The sequence below is a fragment of the Parastagonospora nodorum genome, assembly GCF_000146915.1.
Source record: "Parastagonospora nodorum SN15 chromosome Unknown scaffold_14, whole genome shotgun sequence".
Lineage (NCBI taxonomy): Eukaryota > Fungi > Ascomycota > Dothideomycetes > Pleosporales > Phaeosphaeriaceae > Parastagonospora > Parastagonospora nodorum.
In genome coordinates, this window is record NW_001884562.1 from 539909 (window position 1) to 567694 (window position 27786).

The window sequence follows — 27786 nt, forward strand, 5'->3', positions numbered from 1 at the left end:
ACTATCCAGTCTTGATATAATTCCCCATGATTCGCGAGCATAATTTTACATATACCACAGCTAGAGTTAATCGCATTTGTATTTGCATTTTGAAATTGCATTGTTCGTACTTCATATCCATCTATCCCATCCTATCCCATCCCATCCCATCCAATTCCAAGTATGCAGCGCGTATCCAATACCAACCCATCCCAAAAATTCCAAAAGGGGTATTCTCATGCCCAAACGCCATCCCGCTCCACATATCATATCCCCTTGCCCTTTCCTCTCTCACTTAACATCCCCCACCCCCACCACCACCACCTCCTCCGTCACCTCCGCACCCTCCTCCACCTCCACCTCCACCATCACCCCCACCAAACCACCCTCCACCCGTATATGTAGGCGCGTATGCATATCCGCCGCCACCACCACCACCATAATGATGTCGCTTGTTGCGTTTAGACTGGCGCATGGGCGGGGGATAGTCGTAATCCGAGTGAAGTTTGGAGGCGTGGCAACCCATTTTGAAGTGTTGTGTCGGCAAATCGTAGTATGCGGCTTTGCGCGAGAGGAAGTTTTAGGTTGAAGTTTGAGTAATGGTGTAAAATGTTGTTATGGTATGTGGATCGATATCGAGATAAGTGTTGATATCCCAAGTTGAAGTCGAGATGGATATCAAGGTCGTAGATAAATGCTCGTTGGGTAGTGCGGTAATTCGTAACTCTTGCCTTTCCTTTCCGCTTCGTGTTGTGACGTCGATGGAATTACTTTGGTACAACTTCTTTAGAGTCTGTACCAAACTTCTTAAAATGCCCTCAACCCTCCGTCTCTCCTCCCCTCTAAATACCCTCTGTGAATCTACCATCTTACCTACTCAGCCCTGCGCATTCTGCCTCACACCATCAGGCGTCCAGCGCATTCCGTCATCCCCCACCGCACTACCATTCCCACATCGGTCATGCTCACTACCTTTACCACATCTCATTCGCCATCAGATACGATTCCCGCATGTGCGATTCCGGATCGCCATGCGCGGTGTCTGGATGCGGTAATGTTCGGGCGCAGGGCTTAGCTACGTGGTCTGTGCGTTGGGGAGGCTGTGAGGTGGGATCACGTGGATTCATTCCCGGACTAGGAAGGAATCGTGCAGATAGGCTGAATTTGGGTACTGAGTTCGGGGACCGAGTAGGTGGGTGTAAGTGGATGGTGATATTCGAAGTCTGGTAGAGAGTGCGTCATTAAGGGTTTCGTAACCTAACGCGAGCAAAAAGACGCTTGAAGTTTTCTACAATTTCATTTCCGCCACTTTCATATAATAGGATATATGCATGTGCGCCGTTGATAATTACCCGTTGTATTCGGTTCTCGAATGTGCCTTGTGTGAAAGAAGGCTCTTAATCACTCTCTCCCTCCCTCCCTCTTACCCAACACCCAAATACACCCTACAGAGAAAAGAAGAAGAAAAGTGTATCGATATCCCCAATCCCACATGTCTATCGTTAAAAAAAGAACACAGCCGTTGTTTTTTGTAAAGATGGTGCTATTCATCCAATTCCGCTCGCTCTGCGCTTAAAAAGAAGGGACAAAAGGAAAGGCCAGTTAGCTCCGGCCCAATGCACATCGTACAACAGAATCCCACTCGTGATTCGGAGAAAGTGTCTATTTGCCGCCCTGCTTCTTTGCCTTGAGCGCAAGGTGGGAGTACACCCATCCTCCGCCGAGGGCCAAGAGCACGCCGAACCACTCCCTTGGGCTGAGGATCTTGCCCTCGCTGTACCAGCCAATGCTCAGGATGAGGATGGTCTTCAAGTGACTGACGATGTTGAAAGTCAGGGCGCTGGTGCGTCCGATGATCAAGAACTGCGACAAGTTGTACATGGAGGCCATGATACCCGACGCACATGCACTCCAGAGAATCGTCGAGGGGACTTCGGAAAGGTTCGGGATGGTGTCGAAGAAGGGGACGAAGGGGATGAGCAGGCAGACGGAGATGGGGGCTTGGTTGAGCAGGAGCTGGGGCGGGGAGACGGCAAAGTCTTCGATCTTCTTGCCGATCCAGATCTGGTAGAGGGCGGTGGAGCAGAAGGCCATGGTCGCGACAATGACGCCGAAAAGCTGCGTCTTGGCGGTCTCGTTGATGGTGAAGGACACTCCGATGCAGGTCGCAATGATGGCTGCGAGCATGTAGCGGGTAACTTGCTTGCGGAACATGACGAAGTTGATAAGCACGACGGTTGGGGTGGTCATGACCTTGGACAGTTGGTAGAAACCAATCGAGTTGAAGGTCAGGGACAGGTTTCCGAGGACGACGTAGCCGGCGAAGAAGCCGCAGACGGGCAGCATGTGCAGCCAGTTAAGGCGCACAGCCTTGAAGGCGCGGAAGGGACCGAGGGTGGAGATGAAGAGGACGAGGCCGGTCGCTGTGAAATGCCACATGACGACCATGAGCTGGCACTTTTTGATTTGCGCATCGCTGAAGACTCTGGGCTAGTGTTAGCATGACGATCTCTGATGTGTGCGGGGATATGGCGTTGGCCTACTTCTTGCTGAGGAAGATCAGCCCCAGGGTGGACAGGGTGTTGAGCGCGATCCAGAAGCACGTTATCAGCTTTTCCTTGAGGGGCAGCGGCGGTTGCTCGGTGGTCGCGGGCTTCTCGACGTATGGCAGCTCTTCCAGCTCGTGGGACTCGCGGGGATCGATGTTGTCGACGAGGCCGTCGGTTGAGGGGCGTTTCTCCACTGTTGTCGCTGTCAGTGCGCGCCCTGCACGATGGCGGCCGCGGTGGTGGCTTACCCATGGATGCGGATTGTTGCGGGAGCGAGCGACTGTGGGCGGAAGAGTCGGGGCTATGCGATCATGCCAGAGTGTGAGGGAGCAGTGAGCAGTGAGCAGTGGCCGGGAGAGGAGAGGAGCGGAGGCGCGGGTGTCGTGGTACAGATACGGCGGAGGCTATCGGGCGAATGCGACTGTAGAGATGCGAGGGCGCAAGGGACGGACGCGGACACAGCGCGCACAGCGACCAAGAGCACAAAGAGCAGAGACGATGCAAAAGACGCACAGGAGAAGGAGAGGGAGACGAAATCAGCGGCACGCCTCGCATACGGCCGCCAAGAAGGGGTGTCAGCGAGCCCAGTTGGAACGAAAGGGCAGAAGCGTGCAGGGTCCAATCACTGGGCGGGTAGCGCCACGCTGCAGTCGCTTTAATTTTAGCCACAGCCCGCCGCGACCGTCCACCCTGGCGTGCAGGGCTGCAGTGCTTCATTTCGTTGCGGATAGCCTCTGGGCTAGACATTGCAACCTTCATGCATCTGCAAAGTTGTCTTTGCAGCTTGCAGCCCTCAAGCTCATCATCATTGCGGCACGCGGGTCCGCATCGCATCGACTCGGCGCCACCCCGAGCAGTAAGCACAGCCCCCAGCATGTCGTATCCATACTTATGATTCGTAAAGCGTAAAGCGTAAAGCGAGAGATGCCTCATTCCGCGCAGCCCCACTACAATCGGCTTCCTGTCCGGGCAGAAGCGTACCGCAGACCTGACATGTTTCAAAATCTCCAAGCTTTAGACTCCACTCCATTTCTGCATCGCCACATCCTTTGCTACACAGTCACGTGACAGTGTAGTATTCACGCCGACATCGTTCCCGAGGGCATCCGCATGCGCGCCTGCGATTGTGAGCGGTGATCAGAAAACCTCCGGGGCCCGGATTTTGGCTCTTACACGCCAAGTACGCTAGCAATCCGTTCATGGGAGCGGAGTGTATAGGCTGGCCAACCGCTAGCCCACTGATGGATGCAGTGTCAAAAGCACCGGCCGGCTTGTCCACGTCAGCGCCATTGAATCTCCCCGTTACAGCCCTGGAAGCTGTATATAATAATCTCGAGACATGTTTAAATGTTACAATATAGATGGGCCCGGCACTGTCTAAACCCCGTTTCTTCGTCATGCTTCCTCATCTCCGGCTTTGCCCTCTCTCGGAAACTCCTGTGTCTTAGGCATAGTTCCGATGATGGTATTTCTGGAAGTACCTAAGAAAAGAGACGGAGGACCATACAGGCGGCAGTCTTCCCCAACCAATGCTCGTTCGAGACGTTCCGTTCTTCGATCCATGTAATGTTGTGATGATAGATTAGCCCACAATTTGTTTGAAAGTTCCCTAGCATATATATCTAGACAGAAGTAAAACAAGCTAGGTAACAAAGTACTATTGAATAGATAGGTGAAGTTATTGCCTGTGTGTATGGATGCAAATACACAATTTTGGAACACGGAAGTGTAATGGTACGCGTGCCGTCATTGAGCTGACCGCAGGCTTAATATTGAACCCTTGCCCCAATTAGCTGAGGTTTGAGATACATATAGCGCAGCGGCATTTGTTTACATCACAGTGCAGGCCGAAACTTCCCGGATTGTCGATGGATCGCCAGTCACGTGTATCCCAACCCTTCCACCGCTGTCTATGATCAGTTCTGACCCCTATGCACATGACGCGTAAGCCAGTTGAAGAACCCATATAGATTAGTAGCAGTTACTGTAGCAAAGTCTCTGGTATGTTCCTTGCCGAGGAATGCCCAGCACCTATGCTGTAATCAGTCCACCCGACCTCGTGCGGACTGAATCCGGGGGGGAACATGCGTTTCAAATTTGGAAGCGGGGCTAGAGCATGTTCGCGGAAGATCGCGTTGAGAAACGGTGTTACGAACAACCAAAAGTAGCTGCATAGATGCCGTCTTCGTATTTCAGACAGTCATAGAAAAGTCTTGAGCGAAGATGGAAGATGAGGAACATTCTATTGACGTGCGGTGTCTCAAACTTGTCTATACTATCCTTCAGTCTTCACTCGGCAAACAGAGAAGGCTAGGAAAACAGGGTCGTGCAATCGAAGCCATTAGGCTGTCCGTCATCTTCCCACCCGGACGAAGCAGTCAGTTCTTGAAACACTGGCCGCCATTCGCTATGCATAGTCCTAGATGTTACGCTTCGTGGATCGTTGGGGCTGAAAACAAGTCAACGGACGTTTTCTCAGACATCATGGTAAAGAACGTACGGAGCGCTCGTTGACTGCTTCTTTGGCAATGTTCTCAGGAGCAGCGGCCACAAGGGCTGCGAAGGCGAGAGTAATGGCGACGAAGAGCTTCATATCAGCGGAAATTGAGCGGGTCGGAGTGCAAGTGGTGTAAATGTGTGCGACTGTTTGAAGTGATGAAGGAAGAAAGAACACGCACCTACTCCTCTGTCTATATATGCAAGTTCGAAGCGATAAGAACCAAGTCAATCTAATCACATGGTACAGGCCTCTGAAAGTTTGAAGCTACGTATGTCGACCCCCCTGTACAGTGCATGGAGTCTCCAAACGCTAAGCTGCATCCTAGATAACGCAGTTGATTAGCTGCCATGAATTCTGAGTGGCTGGGTTTATTAACTGCGCACAAATCAAAGGTTTTCATGCTGATCTAGTACTGTTTTCCTTCTGAGAAGATAGACATGGGACGGCCTGATACGGTGATATACACTGATAGTATCTGACATTCACCAGGATTGGTCTTGGTGTCTGGACACCCTGTACCTGCTGTCTGATTTGATGGAGATGATGAGTCGCCTCAGTTCGATGACGTATCCTGTAGATGGGGCTAGTTTAGAGCGGATCTGCACGTCTGATGGAACTGTGGGGCGATTCCGAAATGTTCTCAGCACACAACGCTGTTGATAGAAAGTTTTTGTCTTTGGGCTATCTATTATCAAGTATAACTCGTTAGTCTATGACTAGACAAGAAATATACACTCTTTTCTTAAGTGTAGAGATCAACTTCAAACAGTGTTTCAAGATAGGAGGGGTGTTCCGTCGGACGTGCAAAGGGGGGGGGGGGGGGGGTAGTCTACTGACCGCACCGTAGCGCCTTGATCTTACAGTTTCGCATGCATGCGGTAGTTTATCCCATCAGTTTTTTGATTTCATTTCTTGTTGACCGTTGGGCTAGGAAACAATGGCGGGGTCTTGCTGCGCAGAAACGCGGAGCGCTCGTCTTGCAGCGCGCAGGATATTGTCGTTACTAGCAGAGTCTCGCCGATGCATAGCAAGGGCTATGTGAGTACAAGCATCACCTCCTGCAGTGAGTCACATGCAACGGCACATTATAAGCGTGGTCCGAAACGAAACCGATGGAATCAGTTTCGCGAAGACCACTCAATGGCGAAGCAGAGTTGCTAATCCTTTTCTCACGTACCCCTGCTTTATTTCGTCATACGCACGAAGCTGCCCGAGCCCGTAGTAGACTGGTTATGTACGCGTAAACACAAATGCTACACTCCCCTCCCACGAATGGAGTGCTAGCGCAATTGGCGTGTAAGCGCTAAATCTGGCGTTTTTTTTAATATATTTGGCGTGTAAGAGCTAAGTTCGGGGTTGTCTAAATACACTTGGCGTCCAAGTACTAAATCTGGGGGTTTTCTGAATATCGCATTGGACAAGATCTCCGGCATTGACTCCTGCACGCAAATCACGCCAGCACTCCGTCCATAAGGGGAGCGTAAGTCAAGCAGGACAAAAGATAGGCAGGCAGGATAGGCTTCTGTTCTATCATGGTTTAGATCTGCATCAGATCGACCTCGGGAGGTAAGACCGCTTATCGGGTCGAGGTAGGGCCGTAGCTGCTGGGAGAAACTTGCTAGTTCAGAGAAAATAGGACCGTATCAGATCGAGGTCAAATTATAAGAAGCGTTGCAAAGCATATTTAGGGTCATTGGGCGTCAAGCCACATCTTGGTACATATTAACTATCAAAGGATAACTTCCAGCTTAGCTCTTTACTAGGTTCCCCTTTTCTTTCTGTACATTGATCAAATGTATATCAAAGATGGTGCGTGTTTTTTGTCCATTGCAATGACACATCAGGTATTACAATCAAGCAAATACCTGGCAACGCAATATTTTGAAAAAATCTCAATAGCACTGGAGGCGAAGCCTTCAGAAGCCTGCACGCTGGACTTCTTCCCCTCAATGGTACGAAAACTGGGGTTGGACATTTGGACTCACTAAAACTGTACTATGACGGGCTGTTTAATATTGGAAGGTTAATGTAAGGGTCAGTCCTCTTGTTATAATTAGGTCATACAAGATCAGTCAAAGGTTATGTGGAGCTTTGCACGTAAGACAGGCGGAGACGAAATTTTTCACGCCCCAAGGCTCGACCCGTCGTCCAAGGAGACGTCCAAGTTCCAAAGTCGGAAACACTTCCGCGGCTATGTTGACAATCTGTAGCTTCTGTGTGGCTAACTAGCAATTCTTGGGTTTTCTTGGGCACATGACATCTGCAAGAAGGGTGTTTTGAGTGCTACAGTAGTCCTCGTCCCTAGTAGTAGAAAGGATCTCCCTTTGGGATATCTCCAAAGAGTGGAGCAAGAGTATTGTCCTTCTTTGCCGCTAAGAAATCCAGGTAGTAGTAGATGTGATCCAGAGATCTTGCATCTGGATTAGAACAGCGGTAGCATGGTACACAAACTATTCTACGAGGATATTGTAGTGCAATGCTTAACAGCAGCAGCTCTTCTACACCAACAAACTGGTTTAAAGAAAGGTAGTAGTAGAGCATGTCATAGTACTCTTTAGCTAGCCACTGAATAGATCTGGGAGTTCCGCCGAAGAAAACACCTATTGATTGTTAGTGAATAGGATCGTTAAATGTATTGTAACTTACCTGCTATTGTTCGAGTTAGCGGAGCAACCTCCCACGATGCATCGACAGGGAATGCGGGCTGTAACTCACGAGCCACCATGAGTAACTTGTCTGAGTAACCTTCGTGGCGTGAAAATATCTTCGAAATCTTGTTCGGATCTGGCCATGATTCTAAAGAGCCATTGTAAGACAGACTTGCTGCAGCATCATGCCAGAAAAGGTACTCCGAATCGAACGGGTTCAACATGGCTGTCATGTTCAAAAAAGAGACCTTTGCGTTCCACACACCATACATATGAGGAGAATCCTCTCTAGCATTAGTCCGTTCCTCATCTTGCCAGGCTATCTTCCGCTGGTCGGTATGAAACGACGCTGCAAGTGTTGAAAGGTTCGGAACATCCCATATAGTCTCGTAAGTATTATTTATGATAATCGGAGCGCCAGCCGGTCTTGAGGATAGGATGAACTCTGACTCTGAACTTGGAGTGTAGATGACGATCGGGGTCTGAACGCGAGATAGGACTTCCCCAATGAGACGGCGGTAGGCCTCCTCCTTGTTCGGATACTTTGGGTTGTAGCCAGGGTGTGGATACCATGCCGTGACGAGTGTAATAGGATTGGTCGTGTTTATTGATGTATTGGACGAAGTTGATTCCACGAGAGGTGACAGAAGGACAATTAGTGCCGCAAAGGCAAACGAGGAGAACCAAAACATAGTAAAGACTTCCAAAATGGTTAAAAATTTCGAAATTTTACAACGGATGATACCAAAACGGACAAGATGTACATACCAAGTAGTCATATGTGAACTGTCATTTCACGTTGCACTTATTTGACAAAGAGCTGTTCTTTGCGGATCTGACGGTATGCCGGTAACAAAGCTCGATCATGTAATTACAATAACTCAGATCACAAAAGGGCCTTTTGCGACAGCTGTAATATATCTACTGCACCTTAACACCTCCGATGGGACACTTGGCATCTACTCAACCCACGCCAACAGCACAACCACTCGATCAATCCGTATGAAAATAAACCTGTGCAGTGCTTTAATCAACCGAATTCTCAGAGGGTTTTTAACATTCTTCAGTTCTTTTGGTGGTTGACCAGAATTTCTGGAACTGATCTTCGCCAAGACTGTGTTGTCTCACCGGAGGTGTTAAGGTGCAGTAAATGCTGAAGTCAATAGTCGGATCACGAAAGGGCCTTTTCGGCCGGTCCGTCTCGGTGTCGAAGTCACCGTAGTAGCTATCCATGAACGAATCGTTAGCGCCGATCCGGATCCGGAGACAAGGGGTAAGACCAGGGTTGTTGTCTAGTACAGTTTTTTTGGTTGGAATCGAATCGAACCCTAGACATGCCCTTGTCACGCCAAAGGACGCTAGCAATCGGTTCATGCGAGGACTGTACTGTACGCTTGAAGTCGGATCGGAAAACGAGACGTCCCGGTCCTTCGAGTGATTCTTAGCAACGAATTTACGTCAAAAGTTATTAGCCAAAATGCAAAGCCTGTTCTTACTACCCTTTGTGACTTTGAATGTTTCAGAATTCCATGTATCGCCTACGTTGATTGCTCCAAGAGCTGATATCTACTCGCTAAATCTTGTTTGAACTGCGAGACGATGTTTAGTTGATCCTGTCTCTTCAAAAAGCTCAAGATCCCGCTGGATAGGTTTGGTCTTCAATATCCTTAATCCCGGCTTATTATTCTGTTGTTCACATAGCCCTGCATTCGGTGTTACGTAGCTTGAGAACTGAACAGACGTGAAAGCTGATCACAGTAGATATCTTGGTATCCGTCACGAATATCCGAATAAATATATTGTGCCGATTCTGATGTTATCAATCAGCTTGGTCCACAGGATGCGTCTTTGGCCTTAGTACGTGCTTCTTGTCATTCATGACATCGTTGGTCATACCATTAATTCTGGTATCCCCTAGTCTATGAAAAGCTCGTCAATTCGCGGGGCTTTAGGCTGCCCTAATCCCTCGCTGACGTAGCTTTTAGAGCGGAAGTTCCTCAGCTTCTCATACACTATGCGCTCTCTAAAGGCAAACCAGATGTCGAAGACAAGCCAAACAATCCCTGTCCGGAACTCTGTAGTTTGTATTAATTGTTTCGGGCAGACATAGCATGCTCGCCATTCCGGCAACATGCTACGTCATCTAAAACAGTCTCTAGTACGCAGCCTCATCCCGCCTTGACGTTACAACACACTATCTTCTTCTCCAGACTGAACTCTTTACTATGGCAATCCTAGGTCGTCTTATAATCGGGCGGAAGATATCTACTCTTCAGTGGTGAAGTTTACTTTTAGCGGTCTCAGGAGTAATCATTAGGCAGACTTCAGCAAGCAGAACCGGCGGCATCGATTCCGAACCTTGAACCCAGCTAGTCATTGGATGGATGCTTATCGCGATATCAGTACGATTGTTCTCCATAGCCTAACCTCAATGACTCAATCGATCACTCAATTCCAATTGATGCAAAGTGTGGCTAAGTTAGTACATATTTTGGCCGGAGTGAAAGAATCTCGGAAGCAGTGGGGCAACATCACTACTCTTTATCTCTAAATTTTAAGACTCCACCTATGCAAGAGCCACTCCTCAGCCGCGTCATTTGCTACGCATTAAAGCGGACACCGCGCCAAATTCAGTCCCTAGCGCAAGTAATGAACAATGAAAAGCGAATGACAGTATTGTACATATGCACCTCGTCCGAACAAACGCGCGCCTGCTGCTCAAAGCATCCAGGTCGTCAGGGAAAAATGATATGAAATGGTGTAATGTTACAGAATTATGGGCGTGGTGGGCTTCTTATACCTCGCCATCAGCAACGGCGAGACGCTGCTTTGCCGTCTTTGCCTTCTTACTGAGTCCCTTCTTTCCCTTCTTGCCGCCCGGTGCACCTGGCGCTCCCTCGGTTCCGGGAACTGGTGTGGCTGCACCGCTACCCTTGGCGCTCTCGTCAAAGTGTCCTTCGCCTGTGCCCATGTTAGTGCTTGTCATCATCAATATGGACCATCTCAGACTCACCCTCGTGGTACATATCGTCCAGGTTAGCCTCAACGCGCTTCTTCTTGCTACGCTTCTTGCCTGGCGGTGCATTCTTCTCCGCCTCGGCCAGCTCCGCTTCCTTCTTCTCAATCTCCGCAGCCTGTTCGTCGTCCACGAGCCACATGGCCATGTCCTTGGTGCGGTTCTCGCGTGATCGAGTGTTGAAGTCGACCGCTCCGCCGGCGCCACCCGAGATGACGACACGCTGCACTTCTTCCTTCTGCAGCGCACGCTTGCGAATGCGCTCTTCGATGGTGCCGCTGGTGATGAGACGGTAAACAGTGACCTGTCGGGTTTGTCCAAGACGATGCGCGCGGTCCATGGCCTGCGAGTCAATCGTGGGGTTCCAGTCCGAGTCGTAGAAGATGACAGTATCGGCCGACGTCAAGTTGATACCGAGACCACCAGCTCGAGTGGACAGCAAGAATACAAAGATGGTGGGGTCGCTCTGGAAGTCGGCAACAGTATCTCGTCGATCCTCCAGCTTGGTGGATCCGTCCAGACGACAGTACTTGTAATTTCGGTACGTTAGATACTCCTCCATGAGGTCGATCATCCTCGTCATCTGGAAGTAGAGAAGGACACGATGGTCGCCGGCCTTCAGCCCCTTGAGCAGAGCATCGAGACGAGCAAGCTTTCCTGAATCCGTGACGAACCGTGACATGGAAGGAGCCTCGATGTGCGTGTAGCGCGTCCTTGCATTGGTTGGCGAGGGCAGTGTGTTGCGTACAAGCGCTGTGCTGTGCGATTTTGTGTCGAGCAAGACTTGTTCCGTCTTGTCTGACACGCCGTACAGCGCATTGCGGATCGCAGGGTTGAAGAAGACTCGCTGCTTCTCAGCGATGACATCTTGGCTGGCGCAGTACAGCTCCACTGGCGGTGCGGCTGCTGCAGGCTTGGCGCACGGCTCGATCACGTCAAGGCCTGTCCGCTCAAAAGCAGATTGCGAGACGTTCATGAGGTTGCGCATGTATCCTTCGCTCGTCAAGTCGGTCAAAGGAGCGCGGTCCTTACGGTCGATGATCCTCAGCATCGAGTGTTTCGGCTCGTATTTGTCGTTCTCGTCATCATACAGCGTCTCGTATTGACCAAGTTTGTTTGGTGAAGAACCAGTCTCGAGGGCGCGCTCGAACAAGTCGCTCTTCGCAATCTTCGATACTTCAGTCGCTGAGAGATCGGAGAACCGAAGCCATGAGTGTGCGTCCGCCTCACGTGCCGATTGCTCCATGTTGTGAGGGCTCCAGATATTGAAAAGATTGTCTAGATAGTGGCCTCGGAAGCCTGCTTTCTCGTTGTCTGGTCCTGCGATTTCGAGGCGGCCACCATTTCGGCCGATTAGTCGTGGAAGAGAGTACTCAATGAAGTTGCGCGTGGTGTAAGCAACCCTCACATTCTGACCCTCGCGCAAGAAAGATGGCGTCTCTGCAAACGATGCGAAAGTGAACGGAGACCAAGTGTCGGCTCGCTCGAACAAGTCTGGATGGTTACAGACCTTCCTGAACTGCATGACAAGGTTCATGAGCGTGGCACTATCCTGCTCGTCGCCAACAGCCTTCTCGATCAGATCCATGATGCTAATCTTGTTGCGTAAGTTGGCGTAGTAGGCGCGCTGCCGGTACGTGAGGTCGCAGTAGACATCCAACTCGATCTTGTCTCCCAATTCCTTCTGCACGTGCTTCTTGACACGACGCAACATGAAGGGCTTCAGGATCATGTGCAATCGGCGCAACTGGTCCTCATTCAACTTGGTATTACTCTGCGCGTGACTCTCAATGTCCTTGGAAAACCATTCGCTGAACTCGTCGTGTGAGTCGAACAAGCTTGGCATAATGAAATGCAGCAAAGCCCACAATTCCTGCATGTTGTTCTGGATAGGCGTACCTGTCAAGAGTAGCCGGTTGCGTGAGTGGAAGTTTAGTAAGCTCTTCCATCGAGAGCTGTTCGACGACTTGATGGCTTGAGCTTCATCGAGAATCATGTACTGCCAGCGCATCTTTTGGAAGTATTGCGCATCCTGGACGACCAGCTGGTAAGAGGAAACCACGACATGGAAAGGCGAGTCCCGGGTATAGGTGACGTGTTTCCTGTCCCAGAGCTTGCGCAGGACTTTGCGATCCTTTGCCGTACCCCAGTAGGGAATGACGTTCAGGTCGGGAACGAATTTAGCAATTTCCTGCTGCCAATTGTGTAGAGTCGATGCTGGTGCGATGACCAGGAATGGACCCCAGATGTTATAGCGCTCAGCAAGGTATGCCATAACCGAAATGGACTGGACTGTCTTTCCGAGACCCATCTCGTCGGCAAGGATACCGTTGATGCCTTGCTCGTACAAGTTCACAAGCCAATTGAGACCCTTCAACTGATACTCTTTTAGAGTGCAGTTCAGGAGCTTCGGTTGTGGGATCCAGTCTTCCTTGTTCTGCAATCCGGATGGATTCTGGAAGTTCAGCTCTCCGTCATCCTCTTGGCCCTCCGGATTGTTGAAAGCACGAGCACGATCCTGAGCCTCTTGAATAGCGTGTTGAGCATTGGCCATAGCAGCAGCATTGAGCGCACTCTCATCATCGTTGTCGAAGTCGAGATCCTCGAAATTGGTGACCTTAGCAGTGGGGTTTCCGTCCATTCCGTCAACGTCGATGCCTGGCTTCTCAGCTTCAGCTGGTGCACTTGCGGCGGTCTCGGCGTCATCTGTCGATCGTTCGATCTCAGCTGTCCTCGCCTTCTTGCCGATGAAATGAGAGTAAAGCTCAGTCTGGGAGATGAGGAAGTTGAGCTTGCGCTTCTGTCGGTTGGCTTCCCGCTCAGCTTCGACCTTCTTTGCGTTCTCCAGCTCCTGTCGCTCTGCGTTCTTACGAGACTCGCGCTCATCACGCTCATTGCGCTTCCAGAAAGCAAGCATCTCACGCATACCACGCTTGGCCCTGGCCTGTGTATCCTTCTGGTTTTTGTTCGTGCGCATCTGCCATCTTCTAGCCTCTTTGGCAGCCAATTGCGCAGTCTTGCGAAGGTTCGACTGCTTGGTGGAGAGTGAGTTCTCCTTGATACGCACAACCTTGGGAACATCCTTTCGTGCAAGGTCCTTGATGATCTGCGCATAGAGGTTGCGGTAGGCAGACGAGTCGTGCGAGGTAACGAAGCCATTGCCCAGCTCTTCCGTGTAGCTGCGGTCTCGTAACGATCCTAAACGTGCTTCCTCCCGAGGAGCTATGCTGGGCAAGTCATCACCGCGGTCAATGGCAGCCTGTCCAGCAGCAGCAGCGTCCTTCTCGGCCTGCTTTTGTTCTTTGCTCTTCTTGAGACGTCCTGTACCACGGTTGCCTTTTCGCTTCCCGCCGGTGCCCAGATCATCGGATGCCTGGAATGAGCTCATTGTGCCGCCTTCGAGATTTGGTCCATGTGGCGTAACTTCCCTAATGTCCTTGCTGGGAGCATTTCCTTGAAGCAGCTGGCTGGTGTTCTTGGCTTTGCGTTCTGCCTTTTGTGCAGCTGCGAGGTGTCGCTCCTTTTCTTCCTCGTTGTCGGCCTGGCCAGCCTTTGCGAGGGCTTCGGCACGCTTGGCCTCCTCGTTCTGGATGGTCTTCTCTCGCCTGCGCTTTCGTTGCATGTCCTTCTTGCGCTCTTTCTCCTCGGCGATCTCTTGGCTTTGCACTTGTTGCCAGGCGTCGCCCTCATGCTCGAGGTTATACGAGTGCTTTGCGTAGTCGCGGTGCGCAGCGAGCACGTCGTGGTAGCGCGTCAAAGTGGCATGTCGTCGCTTCTTCCGCTTGACAGTCTCGCCACTGATAACGTCGAGGCCGCGCTTGAGGCTACGCTCTCGCCACTCCTCATGCTCAAACGGAGCGCCTGGTCCATCGAGGTCGTTCATCTGTTTGGTCTCGATGTGCGCAAGGGCAGCCTCAATCTCGGCCTCGTCCGGTGCAGGCAAATCGCGAGGCGTCGCGAAGCTCTGTAGCGCGTGTGACGGTGCAACGGGGTGTATAGGATCGTAGGGTGCGCGATGCAGGATACCATTGTCGTGCGGCGCCAGGTCGGCCGGTGCAGGTGAAGCCATTGGCTCTTGTTTGACGAAGTGCGCGTTTGGTGGCTTGGATAGGTGACCGTGGTCGTGGTTGAGGGAGGCAGGCGGTTGTGCCTTCGCGGGGGGGTCACTGTCGGTCCCGGCTGACATTATACTAGAAAGCGACATAGGATCGGCACGCGTAGGTGGCGGTGCCTGGGTGACAGTTAGCAGGTGGTGTTGTAAGGGGAAGGGTCGGTTTTCACGCGCCTCGTCTTTCATTGATGGCCGTCGAGCATAGTTTGCGGGCGGCGGCTGCACGGCGCCACGGTTTGCGTGATAGACAGATGGTGAGACAGGTGAGTGAGACATGGCTTCCATGCCGCCAGTATGATGGTGTTGCGAGAGAGGGCGCTGCAGCGGCGATTGATGCGCGTACGAGCTCGCGATGGGCGACTGGTACGGCTTCTCGTAGGGGCTGTGTGCCGGGCGAGCGTCGGAGTAGGTGTGTGTCTCCCGAGTCTGCTGAAGTTGGGGGTTAGCTCCGCATCCCTGCATATAAAAAGTGTCGTGGCGATGGAGTAGGAGTGTGGGTGCTGATGGAGACGGGCCTGTACGCACTTGTGGGGAATGTTGAGGGTCGTAACGCGCCGTGTCCCTGGCTAGGCCGCGCTCTCCATGGTCTGAGGTCGGGTCGTAGTACTTTGACGCGGAAGTGTCGCGCGAATGGAGGGCCGTGCTGATCGGCGGCAGCTCAGTGGTATGGCTGGGGGATGGAGGCGGGCGACTCTGCTGATGGGGAGGGTAGTTGGTCGCGGAGTGGATGCGTGGTTGATGACCCTGTGTTTGTGTAGGCGAATGAGCCTGATGATCCCCTTGTTGCATGGTCTCTCCCTCGCCGTCGACCGAGCGTCGCAAGACTGGGTCGCGGAACATCAGACTGCGGCGCACGCACGAGTAACAATCGAGCTGGCAGAAGTGCTATTCCATGTGCGCAGGCCTCGTAGGGGAGAAGCTCTAGTTAGGGGCGCGCGGGATGATATCTAGCTCGAGCGCAAGAATGCAGCCTTCGAATAGTTGCGTGTGTTGCGCCGTGAGGACGAGGTCCTGGTGATGATGATGGCGACGACGACGATGGAATGCGAACTGGCGGACGCAGGATGATGATGAAGGCTGGCAGTCTGCGATCAAACGCGCAGCTTGGTTGGGTCAGCGCACTAAGCGGCAGTCTTTCTCGACCACCTGGGCACCTGCTCCCGGTCTCATGCAAACTCGCGACTCGCGACGATGATGTTTAATAGAGTGTCAAAACCCAAACATGCGATGCGAGCCACTGCCACGAGAGAGGGTACGCGACGTGTGTGGATGAGGGCAGGTACGGCAAATTACTCGCGCCACTTTCATCGCGAGCCCTTCCGCTCGGTGGGCTTCTCTTCCAAAGCTTGAACCCCATCTGATGTCCTAGAAGCATTACTGGAGTGGTGGACCAATCATCTGCTGCCGTGACACGGGAATGGCGCAGCTACAGCCGTACGTCGTCTATCTACTGTCTACGTCGTGCTCCAGCTTCCTGAAAATAGGATGCATGGTTCTGGCCACAAGCAAGCTTGTTCCCTCTGGTTGCTGGTGCAGCTCCCTCCCAACCTGTTCTTTATGAGGCGTTGGTTCGCCTAACAGCCCCTCGAGCTTGCGTCTCGAACACCAGTCGCTCCAACTTCGAGCAGTAAATACTTTGCAAAACACCCTGTCCGACGCAATCAGGATCATGACATCTCCCGCAATCGAGGCCGAAGCTCAAGCTGGGCGAGAAGCAATGGCATAATTGTCCCTTATTGGATCAGGCTGAACGAAGAACAGTGACGCGCCCCATGCGTGGCGCGTGCTGGCATTAGCGCAACTTCCCGCATCGCGCTAAAGGCCTTGGCATCAAATGTTCTCGAACTTTTTCTGTACGCGCAACAGACATCGCCAGCACATCCACAACACCCTTGTATCGCCATGGCAGCCGTATACAAGACTCTGTCAGGAAACGACCACCATGAGAAGGAGCCTGGAGAGAAGCGGAACAAGCAGCGTGTGCTCATTCTGGTAGGTTTGTCGCATGAAACGAATGCGCTCGTGCTAATGGCCTACAGAGTTCGCGAGGCGTCACATTCCGGCATCGCCATCTACTGCAGGATCTTTACTCGCTAATGTTTGTGTTCCTCTTACTGTTCCTTGATGCTTGATTGACAGAGTTTCAGGCCACATAGCCGAAAAGAGGCAAAACTCGACACCAAGACTAAGCTCTACCAGCTCAACGAACTAGCGGGTAAGGGCTTTTCTTCTCCGACAGTTCCTCTGCAACACCAACTGGAAATTGCGAGAAATCTAAGAATATTGCAAAGCACGTGCTGACAGCCACAGAACTTTACAACTGCAACAATGTCCTATTTTTCGAAGCCCGCAAAGGCAAGGATCTCTACTGCTGGATGTCAAAACCGCCCAATGGACCCACTGTGAAAATGCATCTGCAGAATTTGCACACCATGGAAGAACTCAACTTCATCGGCAACTGCCTGAAAGGATCACGGCCTATTCTCTCGTTCGATGCCGCATTCGATAAGCAGGCACATCTGCGTGTCATCAAGGAGCTCTTCACCCAAATCTTCGGCGTGCCAAAGACCAGCCGAAAGGTAAAGCCTTTTGTCGACCACGTGATGGGCTTCACTGTTGCAGATGGCAAGATCTGGATCCGTGTATTCCAAATCAACGAGTCTGAGACTAGCAAGAAGAAGACGGTTGATGGTGAAGAGATGGATGTTGATGCAGCGCCAAAGAAGAAGAGTGGAAAGTCCGAGTTCGATGTTAGCCTTGTTGAGATTGGCCCACGATTCGTCCTGACACCCATTGTCATCCAGGAATCAAGTTTCGGAGGCCCGATCATCTATGAGAACAAGGAGTTCGTGTCGCCCAACCAGATTCGTTCCGACTTGCGGAAATCCAAAGCTGGACGGTTCAACAGGCGGACAGAGGCAACAAGGGACACGCAAGTCAAGCGCGCCGATTTGGGTCTCACATCGCATGGTGGGCGCAGGAAGGAAAAGGACCCGCTCAGCGACCAAGTCCTGTTTGCTTAGATTATTGTCCCGCGATGCAAAAAGTAACGGCGTTCAAAGGTGCACATTGCTGGGGAATCGGCGCAGCCTTGTAGGGTATAGATGTAACTTAATCGGGCGATATACCCAAAAGCTATCTATGTTTGGCACGCGCCTCTTTGCGCAGTCATGCTTCGGCTCAAATCCTCTGCATATTCTTCACTCACTCCGCTGATTTCTACTCTCCTCGCGCCAGAGAGCACTCTCATCGGCTCCAAGACCATTTGCGTCTGCGCGAAGTTTGCTTCGTCTTGTACGCGATGTACTCTTCCACTGGGGAACTTGACTCTACTGATAGCGCCATCTATCAGATGGACCTGCAATTGGTGCAGACACGGCGTAACTGCGAGCTGATCTACCAACTCTCTCACTCTTGCTCTGATGCCCGCCGATAACCCTCTTCCCTGACAGTTATACTTTATCATGCCCGTATAGTCATCGACCGACTCCACATTAATAACATACTTCTTAATCCTCATCAGGTTCCGCTGACTAAAGTGTTCAAGAAACGCATACGTCCGATTCGGACACAATCCATTCGCGGTGCGCCACCGATAGCGAAACTTTATCGCATCGAACGTGACGTCTAGCACAAACATGCTGTCCCCGTATAGCATGTCCGCAGCCTCTTCGTGGATCTGCTGGTTCACGGCTAGGAGTGCAGTGCAGCCACGGAACCACACAATGTCGTGGCCTGTTTCGCGATCACTGGATTTGCCTTTCAGCATCATCCATCCCTCGGAACCGTTCTTCTGACGCACATAGGTCAGACTGCGGACGGGCTTTGTGGGCGGGTCGAGGGAACGCACGGTGTGGGGGAGGAGGAACGCGTAGATGGCGCGGCGGAGCTCGATGGGGAGGCGGAGGAGCGGTGGTATATCTTGTAACTGCTGCATTATATTTACTTATCGAGACTTCAATCCTGACATCTGCGTCTGTGAAGTTGGTACTGAAGCACACAAGCAGCCAACATTTGACGCCATCACGGTGTGCAATCACCGATTGGTCCACCGAAATCCGGGGATCTCTTGGCGCGCCATAACATCTCCACGCGATTGCGACGGTGACTCCTTTCCTCTCCCTTCAACAACCAATCATGACGACAATCGTAGCTGATAGCCTCTCTGGCTTTGCGATGCACACAATCATGTTCTCTGAGATGTTCGAAATTTCTACTTATAGCCCCAACGGAGGGGTCTGTGTTGTTTGAGTTACGAGTTCCTTATCGGTGTTGAGGTCATTGATTGAACTTGATACCGAACGATCGTTAGATCATACACAAGGACGAGGAGAGTTGTTTAGGAAGAATTGGAAACGACTGCTGGAGTGATTGTAGTATCAGTACGAAGGACAACTATCCAACTATCCAATCACAGGAAGAAACTCAAGTCATCCAAACTGCTGTGAGTATTAGCTGTTGCTAGCATATACAGCTTGATACACTCTGGACGTATACTGATTTTATGCGGCCTAGTAATTCACACTACCTTTTCAATCTGTATCACCACCACCAAGATGCTGTTCCAAGACCTGGCCACCGAACTGGTTACCCAGGTATTCTTTTCTTGTAACAGCATAGTCGATGTCCTTGCGCTTTCTTCAACATGCCATCGCTTCCGCAAAATATATACATCCTCGCAGCGTCTAGCCATCCTCGAGAGCGCCGCTGAGACTCAATATGGTCCACTTGAAGACCTCACGCAGCTGCTTACCCACAATTCGAGTCAGCCTGCCCACATCATTCGCGATGTTCCGTTCTCCGCCGCTCTTCTCAAGCAAATCGTACACCATGGTCGAGTGGCAGAGAAGTGGTGCGGCATCTATCCATTCAAGAAATGGAAGAATAACTACGAAAGCCGCCGTCTTCTAACAAGCGAAGAGCACTACCGTCTTAGAAGGGCAATCTACCGATCATGGCTGTACTCGCGCGCCTTCCACAACCGCGACCATCCTCGCGAGCTCCGAGCAACAAGACCCATGCTACAAAAACGCGCCGCTCTACTACACAACTGGAACAGCTGGGAGCTCGCCGAGATCGCAGATGTGAATGCCGTCATCCGCGAAGTCGTCCACAGCAACATCTGCCCTTCCAACGGCACCATCGCGCGCAAATTCAAAAAGCGCTTCCCCGAAAACGAGCACTCCCTGCTCTTCAACATCCACCTCAACTACCCCCCGCCACAAACACACAACCCCTTCGCAGCGCACTACCACATCACAACCAACAATCTCTCGGCCCACTTCAATAACACCCCAACCTATACCTCCCGCTACGCATCCTCGAAGTTCAGTCTTCTGCCCAACCACGAAATCGGCGCCGAGGGCTGGGGCGATGATATACCGCACTACTACGTCATTGAAGATATGCTGAAGCTGGATCCGGAGCAGATTATGTGGCTCAAGGAGAATGCGCCGTTGAAGGGGATGGTGGAGGGGTATGTGAGGAGCTTGGGGGATTGGTTTGAGAATAATGGAGAGACGTGGGTGCCGACGCTGGAGTGGGTGTTAAACCAGCGTGGAGAGGATGTTGGCGAGTTCATGGGGGCTATTGCAGATGGGGAGCTGGGCGTTGCTGTTAAAGAGGAGTAGTTGAGAATGTAGACTAGGGGGAAGATACATAGCATCTGAAGGTATTCGCACACTTGGTGTCCTGCTCTTCACATTTTTTTAATTGTCAAGAACGAAACGAATCGCGTTCCGTTATTGTGTACCAGCTCTGAACGACAAGCACTTGTGGAAGGAACACGGATTGCAAACACAAGATATCCATATCCAAGAACTTTTCCACTCTACATATGCCGCCGCTGCATCCACTGCGCATCCTTCTCATCCTCATACCTCCTCATCTCATCCTCCTTCATATCACCCGCAATTACCCTATCCAACCTCTCCTGCTCAACATCTCTCCTCTCCCTCTCTTTGCCCTTGCTCCTGCCCTCACCTTGATCCTGCTCCAATGCCTCACTCCCCCTCCGCCCACCTCCATCCTTCTTCCTCAACGCCTTGGTCTCCTCAAACCAGCGCTCCAGCAGGGAACGCGGTACGACGCGATGGAAAACAATATCCTCGTCTGCATGGTGGAATTCTTCGTTCGCTGCAACGAGAACCCTCTGAGCGAGAAGACGCCGGTCGATGCGTGTCCAGCGCGCTTCGGCGCTGCGGGAGCCGAAGGGCTGGGTGTAACGGATGTGAGAGGTAATGGTGATGGTGTCGAGATCGAGAGGGTCGGGGCTAGTGGTGTGGGCTTGAGGTGCTGGTTTGTCGCTCACTGTGACTGCTGGAGTGGTAGATGGTAGACTTTGGTCCCGACCCTCTTCACCAGGCGGCTGAGGTGCGTCAGCTTTCGTGGCCCACCACCATCCATTCTTGCCGCTGACGTTGGCGAGGCCAAGCTCTTTAAGCTCGGCAAGGGCTTGTCGGACTTCTTCGCGGGTGAGATATACGGCAGCTGCGATGTCGAGGATGTGGTGGGCGCCATCTGGTGGGGCGAATGTATAGTTAAGGAGGTATGTGTAGACCTTCTCCGTAGTTGGGTTGAGCTGTACTTGTGGCCTGTTGGTGACCGATTGCTCTGGTGTGATGTTTGATCCAGTTTGATCTGAGGACTTGGGCTCCTTGCCTTTTTGAGCCGGCGTAGCGTCTTTAGATGTTGAAGGTCCTGATGTTGCTGGTTCGGATAGCGCGTCTCTGGCATCAGACACTGCCGTCTCCACAATGCCCTCTGCTTCTCCTTCTTTACCGTCGCTTTGCTGAAATCTCGTTGTGGCCGCCCACCACTCACCATGAGTATGTACAAAGCCACAACGATTCAGTATCGCAAGTGCGTTTTCCACCTCTACACGCGGCCTTCCAGTCGACTGGGCAATGTGCAGAGTATGCACGCCACCAGCAGGACCTTTTGAAGCCTCCACGACATTGTGATAGACGGCCTGAACGGTGGAACTTAGGTCTTGCAAAGCCACTTCAGGTCTAGCCCGTGTGGGGGGTGACAAAGAACCATTTGGAAGAAGTATATCGCAGGCGTTGCACATAACGGACTCTCCTCTGGTGGTGGGTCCATGTCCTGGCGCCTTTGCTTCGTCTGGCATTGGCGCGTCGTATGTAACATCAGCACTATGAGGACCAGACTCGAGCTCCTCTCCTGCAAGCGCGGGAAGGTTCTCCGGCGGATGAGTGACAACCCAGGTACTTTCATCCATGGTATTGTGAACTTGGTCCTGATCAACTAGTTCCATCAATGCCAGCTTTACTTCTTGCTCTTCAGCACGAACAGCGGCGACGATACTACTGGTATCCAAGCCAATGTATGAGCCCGGTCGCGACTTGAGGTCAGCTGTAAGACACAACAAAATTCGTGTTGCTAGTTCGCTTCTGGAAGGATCAAACAACTTCGAAGCGTCTGATGCTGCTTGAGCGTTCGTGCCGAGTGTGACTGTGGCCGTGCTCAGTCTCTCCATCTTGTACTGCAAGTCGCTGAGTCCGCCACTTGCTCGCTTGATACCAGCGAGTTCGCTGCGAATGTCACTGAGGCGTTCACTCCATTGGACATGCTCGCTTGATGATACCTCTCCAAAATCGCCAGTTGACGCTACAGTTGTCTCCTCATCTCGAGCTTCCTGGGGACCTTGCAGACGGGTTATTTCCCGCTGGATCCTGAGGAACAACACATCGCGATCTTCATTATTCTTGCAGATGAAGGTCACATCTCCTTCAGTATTGAAGAAAGACGGCGAATGGATAGCTCCAGCGAGGGTGATTTCGGCCCATTTCGTGTATTGCTGTATGGTGGACGATGCATGCAGCTGCAAAGTCAACAGCACGGGGAATTCACCGTCTTCACCGAAACCACTGTAGATGCTGACCTTGCCGGAAGAGACATTGACCTTGTCACCAAGACTCGTCACATCTCCATCTTCTGCAAGTTTCTTCTGCACCAAGGTCTTCACCGGCTGAATAAAGGCTGGTTCATCGCGGGGTCCTGCGTCGTTGTTCGGTATAATGACCTGCTCCCGATCTACCGAGTAGTTGGAGGCCTGAATGCGTACAATGACGTGCCGAATTGCGCGAAGAAGTGCGTTGCATTCGTTGTCGTTTCGGCAACGGAAGATAAGCTTGCCCGTGGTCTCCGACATGGTCGAGGTCGGGAGACGATCCACACCATCGAGCTGCAATTCCGGAGTGGTTTTGAGTCGCGACACAACGGAGGTGTCATTGAGACTAAGTGATAGAAGAGGCCACTGTAGCTTGTTTTCGTACCCATGTTGGAAGACATCGACACGGTCAGGATATACTTGAATATGGCATTCCTGAGAAGACACCGGAGTGGGCGCAGAAGTTGAGTCGAGCGTCGCAAGAACGCGCGCCCGTGACTTCTTTGGTCCCTGCGGAACTGCCGTATCGTCCCTAACACTCGATGGTGTATCCACTGCTTGGTCCTGTATGACGGCGCCGTAAGGTCGATGCTGAGCGACAAAGGGCCGGCTGCGAGTTTTATCGCCATGACTCTTCTCGACGAAACTTAGCATTCGCATAGAGATGGGGAACATGTCCTTTGATAGTTCGATCTTGGTGCTTTGACCCCTGATGTCCGGCTTGGTGTATACGTTTTGATCCGACTGCATGTTCATGTACCAGAGAACTGTCTGTGCACGGGAAAAGCCAGTCTTGCACAGATCTCGTCCCTCGAGGTAGAGCCTGTCGATATCCTGGCAGGTCTCACACTCTTTGGCGTGCGATTCGAATCTAATGAGAGCTTGCTCTTCGTTGGCGGTAATTGGGCGGGGAGCTTCTGGCTGTTTTCCGAGGCGGACAGAGCGCAAAGCTTCACCGATCGACCCAAATAGAGTGCGTCGTGGTGCATCTGATGTGTTTGAGGTAGCAGATATGCCAGTGTCTTGCTTTGTGATGGTTATAGATGGGACTATCAAATCGTCGATAATTGGTGGGAAGTACACTGGCATGAGGCTTTTGTACACGAATTCATCATTAGATGAGAACACCACGAAGATGATCTTTTCGACAGGGTTATTGCGTTCTGCCGATTCCAGAAAACGCTTGGCCTCCTCAAGAGCAACTGATGCGACATCTCGTCTTGGGTAGTTCAACATACCAGTACCTGTTGTTCAGTCAGTATAGGTCTTTTCAGTGTGTGGGTATGAAAGCCAACCTATGCTGGGCAAAGCGATAGACGTCGCTCTCATGCTGACGGCTTCTTGCAGAACTTCTCGGTAGAGCTTCTTCAGTACGATCTTGGTTCCTCCGTTGTACCTGTCCGCAGGTATGATATGCAAGACATGTTTGGCTGGAAGCATGTATCCCTCCGTATGTCTCACCTCACCAATTTTGCACTGCCCGAATGCCGTGACAGCGGCGCGCATTTGTTCGCCGCCTTTTTGTAAGACTGTCCGATCTAGTGTTCCCATGCCTCTGAACGAGACATCAGTCGAGTTGACCATGACATCAACCTCGAGTTTCGTAATGTCTTCGCGAACAAGATAGATCTTGTCATTGAAGACTGCGGATGGCTTCGCCTGGGTAGGCTTCTCCTCTAGCTCACCTAACTTGTAGAGTTGTGCCACCGAGCGTATTTGATACAGCTTGACACTGTCTCGTGACTGAGCAATTGATTCGTTTTGGAACTCTCGAGTGAGCAAGACCTCGTTCAAATGATCTTGATTCCCTTCGCCTTCACGACCTCCTCTCTGTTTGACTTTGTAGTGCTCGAGCTTTTGACGTGTCTCGACCATTTCCATGATTTCGTCTAGGTCATATCCGTGTCCTGTGATCATGTTATCCAGACCTTCGAGCAAGTCGCGACATAGCTGCAGGAGCTCAGAGGGAGTTGTTTGGAGCCTAGTATTCATGTCCGCGAGGTAGTCATCCCATATCGACTTGTCGCCGCGCTGGCCGAGATTGGCATGATCTTTGGCCAGGTCAATGATTTCGGTAATGTTTCCGCAAAATAGCATCAACACTGTACAGACGAGCTTCAAATCTCGGATGTTTTTGTTGACATCGTTCGACCAAAGGAGAAACCGTCGGATCGACGAGAGAGAGGAGTCTATGGCTGCAAGATGGTTGAGGATGTCCTGCGGGAAGTCGGTGACTGAAAGGCTCATCCCAAGATTTAGGTCCGAAAAGACTTTCTGAACTTCATTTCGCGTGTCAAGAATCTTCATTGCCTGTGCCGCATAGTCCTCTGACCAGATCCCTCGTGCAGAATCCAGGTCGTCATGCGTAGGCGGAAAGTATACTGGCAAGAAGTCTATGTATGCCTTTTCGTCTGCCGCGGTGTTTACGCAAAAGATGATGCGCTCCAGATTGTGCTCCGGATGAGCGTCGAGATACTCGCGCATCTCCTGCAGGGTGATGCGCGCAGCCACTCGTGCTGGAAAGCCCACACCTCCTGTGCCTAAGCAAGGAAATGCGATGGTCTTGATTTTGTTTTCGATTGCCACTTTTAAAACCTCGCGGTAGCAGTCGATGAGCTGATTGAATTCTCCCATGCCTTTGTGTCTGAAATAACCAGGCCTCAGCACGTGTATGACATGTTCACTGGGAAGATTGTGTCCTCCAGTAATAAGTGCTTGACCCTCCAGTCTTCCTGTCAATCGCGCTTCGACAGAGAGTCCTGGTCCAGCAGCTTTATGAATAGCATTATTAAGAGTATCTCCTCTTGTCATCTTCAGAGACTTGTTAGCACTATTGACTATTGCATCCACCTTCAGCTTCGTCAGATCGTGGTGGCAAAACGATATGATTCGGTTGTATTTGTCGTTCGGGGCGAAACTCTGATCGCGCTGTTGGAGCCTGCGAGTTCTGTACAGTGATCTAATCGTGGGTATGTCGGCTAATTTCAGTATGTTCAGCTTGCTTTCTCGTTCATCATCTTCGGCATAAGATTCTGGCACATAGTAGCTGCTATCCTCAGATCCTGAGCCTGATCTGCTTCGATCATCAGGCTGACTGCCAGAGCTTGGAAATAGCGCACCAAGTCGTTCCTGGCTCGCATCTGGTAATTGCTGGAGGCTTTCCGCGGACAAAATTGCTCGAGTCGCTGCTTCTTGGGGATGATCGTCCGCGAGGTCAAGACCTTCAGATGCTGGATGCCTTCTCCCGGTCGTTTCGGGATATAGTTCTGGCTTTTCGCTTTCGTGTACGGGTAACGACAGGTCACTCATATCCCTAGACTCGCTGCTCTCTGAACGAACTCTGCTTGCTGCACTACTGGCTCCATCTGAATCATCTTCCCTGCCGTTGGGTAGCGCAAAAGTCGCGAGTCTTTCGAGATGGTTGGCGATATGGTTGTGGAAATCACCAAGACCCTCGATGTCTGCAGGCGCCGAGCAAATCGGGCAGGTTGTGCGCGCGTCTACGGTGGTCGTCTCACCGACCTTGACGATCGCGGATAGTTGGCTTTCTGGAAAAGACTCTGCATGCTCGCGCTGGAAATGATCTTCCAATCCAGCACTGGTCTTGTAGATAGCATTAGGATGTTCCGGGCATCTCCACGCCTTGCGATGCGTAGCTTCGTGGTCAGCCCATTCTCTTCGAGATCGGAACAACTGCTCGGAGCTGTCACAGTCAGGATATGTGCACACATAAGGCTGTAAATCCTGTAGAAGATGAGTCCTCCAAGCACGTCCTCTACCATATCGAGCAGGACATATAATATAACAGTACGGGCACTCAAAGTCCTTCTCACTGTCAGCGGCACGTGGAGGTGGAGGCAGATCGACTCCTTTGCCATGCAGATCCTTCACAGTGACTGCGTAGCTAGTAACAGATTTGGTATCGACGATTTCATCGAGGGACTGGTGGTGCTGTGTAGCTTCTGTGCCTGATAACAAGGTTTTGCCAGTCTTTTGACTAGGTGCATCTTGATTGCGGACGAGAAGTGGTGTACCTGGGAGAGCCTCCATGGTATCATTTCGAGTGGGCATTGCGGGACGATCCATTGTGGGCTGTTCCAGGGGTGTCTCTTCCTCCTGGACTGTCGACATGCCTAGCTTATCCCGATCTATAGATACGTCAGGACATGTAACTCCACTCCACTCTGGGAAGCACAGTGAAGGAGGAGCAGGATTCGGAATCAACTTACGTCGCTTCCAGTATTTGAATTGTCTTCTGCGAAGGGTGATTGCAGCACTGAGTCGGATGGTGAGGTAGTCATAATCTGCACCATCCGCTTCTCCTTCGTGAGGCTGCCGGAGATACCGGAGCAGCTCTTTGACATGCTGAAGATCATAGTCGGCATATTTGCTCAGAATATCCACGCCTGTTTCCGGATCTTTCGGCTTGAAGGTCGCTGCTTTAGCCGATCTTGTTCGGATAGTCGGTGTTCTGATTCGGACACTCAGCTTGTACAGATTGTCTATGATATCTACAATCTCCGAGAAGCGCATGCTCAGCTCGGTTCGGGAGCCGGTGTCTTCGTCGTCCTCATCATCTTTATCAAAGAAATCATCATCGTCGTCATCGTCCTCTTCAGTCGCCTCCGGTCTGGGTTGCAATTCGTAAGGTAACCGAGTCCCAGACACTATTGCAGAGGCTTCATTGATGTTTTCCTCTAACTCTTTGAGGAACTTGAGGGTGTTGGTGGATAGCAGTGGAGAGTCGCGAAGCCGATAGTCGAGCGAGCTATGGCCTTTTTGCAGAGCTCCGAGGTTGCCGGACCACACTCTGAACCGTCCGATTTCATCTTGTAGGCCGTCGGATTCAATTAGATGTGCCCATTTGCCGTCGCTCGTGTCGAGAGCGGTCGTCAAGTTCTGGAACGCTAGCACGTTCGCGGCCGTTGCGAGTCGTATCGAAGACATGACCTCGATCCCGCATGGCGAGCTTGTGAGGGTAGGCACGCTGAGTTATGCTATCTTGCAGCCTGCGTGACGCGCATAATAATGCAGGACTCAGACTCAGCGCACGAAGTCACGCACCTCAGGC

The 27786-nt window shown here is 51.6% G+C and overlaps 10 protein-coding genes across 10 annotated transcripts; 3 read left to right on the plus strand and 7 right to left on the minus strand.

Annotated features, from left to right (window-relative positions):
• Positions 1-274: 274 nt before the first annotated feature.
• SNOG_09227 (hypothetical protein) lies at positions 275-505 on the minus strand (the record flags this gene model as incomplete). Its single annotated transcript, XM_001799474.1, has 1 exon — positions 275-505. The coding sequence occupies one exon, from the start codon at positions 503-505 to the stop codon at positions 275-277; it is 231 nt and encodes a 76-aa protein (XP_001799526.1).
• An 815-nt stretch (positions 506-1320) lies between these two features.
• On the minus strand, positions 1321-3404 carry SNOG_09228 (hypothetical protein; the record flags this gene model as incomplete). The annotated part of the gene is made up of 3 exons (XM_001799475.1): positions 1321-2464; positions 2523-2745; positions 3086-3404. 3 exons carry the CDS (start codon positions 3402-3404, stop codon positions 1642-1644), a joined length of 1365 nt encoding a protein of 454 aa, XP_001799527.1. The 3' UTR covers positions 1321-1641.
• Positions 3405-4753: 1349 nt separating this feature from the next.
• SNOG_09229 (hypothetical protein) lies at positions 4754-5175 on the minus strand. Its single transcript, XM_001799476.1, has 2 exons — positions 5029-5175; positions 4754-4977 (listed from the first exon to the last, which is right to left on the minus strand). The coding sequence occupies exons 1-2, from the start codon at positions 5119-5121 to the stop codon at positions 4948-4950; spliced, it is 123 nt and encodes a 40-aa protein (XP_001799528.1). The 5' UTR covers positions 5122-5175; the 3' UTR covers positions 4754-4947.
• Positions 5176-6860: 1685 nt separating this feature from the next.
• SNOG_09230 (hypothetical protein) lies at positions 6861-7238 on the plus strand (the record flags this gene model as incomplete). The annotated part of the gene is made up of 2 exons (XM_001799477.1): positions 6861-6980; positions 7107-7238. 2 exons carry the CDS (start codon positions 6861-6863, stop codon positions 7236-7238), a joined length of 252 nt encoding a protein of 83 aa, XP_001799529.1.
• A 91-nt stretch (positions 7239-7329) lies between these two features.
• Positions 7330-8368, minus strand: SNOG_09231 (hypothetical protein; the record flags this gene model as incomplete). The annotated part of the gene is made up of 3 exons (XM_001799478.1): positions 7330-7445; positions 7533-7628; positions 7675-8368. 3 exons carry the CDS (start codon positions 8366-8368, stop codon positions 7330-7332), a joined length of 906 nt encoding a protein of 301 aa, XP_001799530.1.
• A 2102-nt stretch (positions 8369-10470) lies between these two features.
• On the minus strand, positions 10471-15643 carry SNOG_09232 (hypothetical protein; the record flags this gene model as incomplete). Its single annotated transcript, XM_001799479.1, has 3 exons — positions 10471-10637; positions 10690-15229; positions 15329-15643. The coding sequence occupies 3 exons, from the start codon at positions 15641-15643 to the stop codon at positions 10471-10473; spliced, it is 5022 nt and encodes a 1673-aa protein (XP_001799531.1).
• A 1062-nt stretch (positions 15644-16705) lies between these two features.
• SNOG_09233 (hypothetical protein) lies at positions 16706-17826 on the plus strand (the record flags this gene model as incomplete). The annotated part of the gene is made up of 3 exons (XM_001799480.1): positions 16706-16795; positions 16943-17018; positions 17114-17826. 3 exons carry the CDS (start codon positions 16706-16708, stop codon positions 17824-17826), a joined length of 879 nt encoding a protein of 292 aa, XP_001799532.1.
• Positions 17278-18740, minus strand: SNOG_09234 (hypothetical protein; the record flags this gene model as incomplete). Its single annotated transcript, XM_001799481.1, has 2 exons — positions 17278-17893; positions 18012-18740. The coding sequence occupies 2 exons, from the start codon at positions 18738-18740 to the stop codon at positions 17828-17830; spliced, it is 795 nt and encodes a 264-aa protein (XP_001799533.1). The 3' UTR covers positions 17278-17827.
• Positions 18741-19103: 363 nt separating this feature from the next.
• SNOG_09235 (hypothetical protein) lies at positions 19104-20433 on the plus strand (the record flags this gene model as incomplete). The annotated part of the gene is made up of 2 exons (XM_001799482.1): positions 19104-19247; positions 19319-20433. The coding sequence occupies exon 2, from the start codon at positions 19360-19362 to the stop codon at positions 20431-20433; it is 1074 nt and encodes a 357-aa protein (XP_001799534.1). The 5' UTR covers positions 19104-19247; positions 19319-19359.
• A 200-nt stretch (positions 20434-20633) lies between these two features.
• On the minus strand, positions 20634-27662 carry SNOG_09236 (hypothetical protein; the record flags this gene model as incomplete). Its single annotated transcript, XM_001799483.1, has 5 exons — positions 20634-23959; positions 24011-25653; positions 25755-25981; positions 26055-26863; positions 26945-27662. 5 exons carry the CDS (start codon positions 27660-27662, stop codon positions 20634-20636), a joined length of 6723 nt encoding a protein of 2240 aa, XP_001799535.1.
• Positions 27663-27786: the final 124 nt, after the last annotated feature.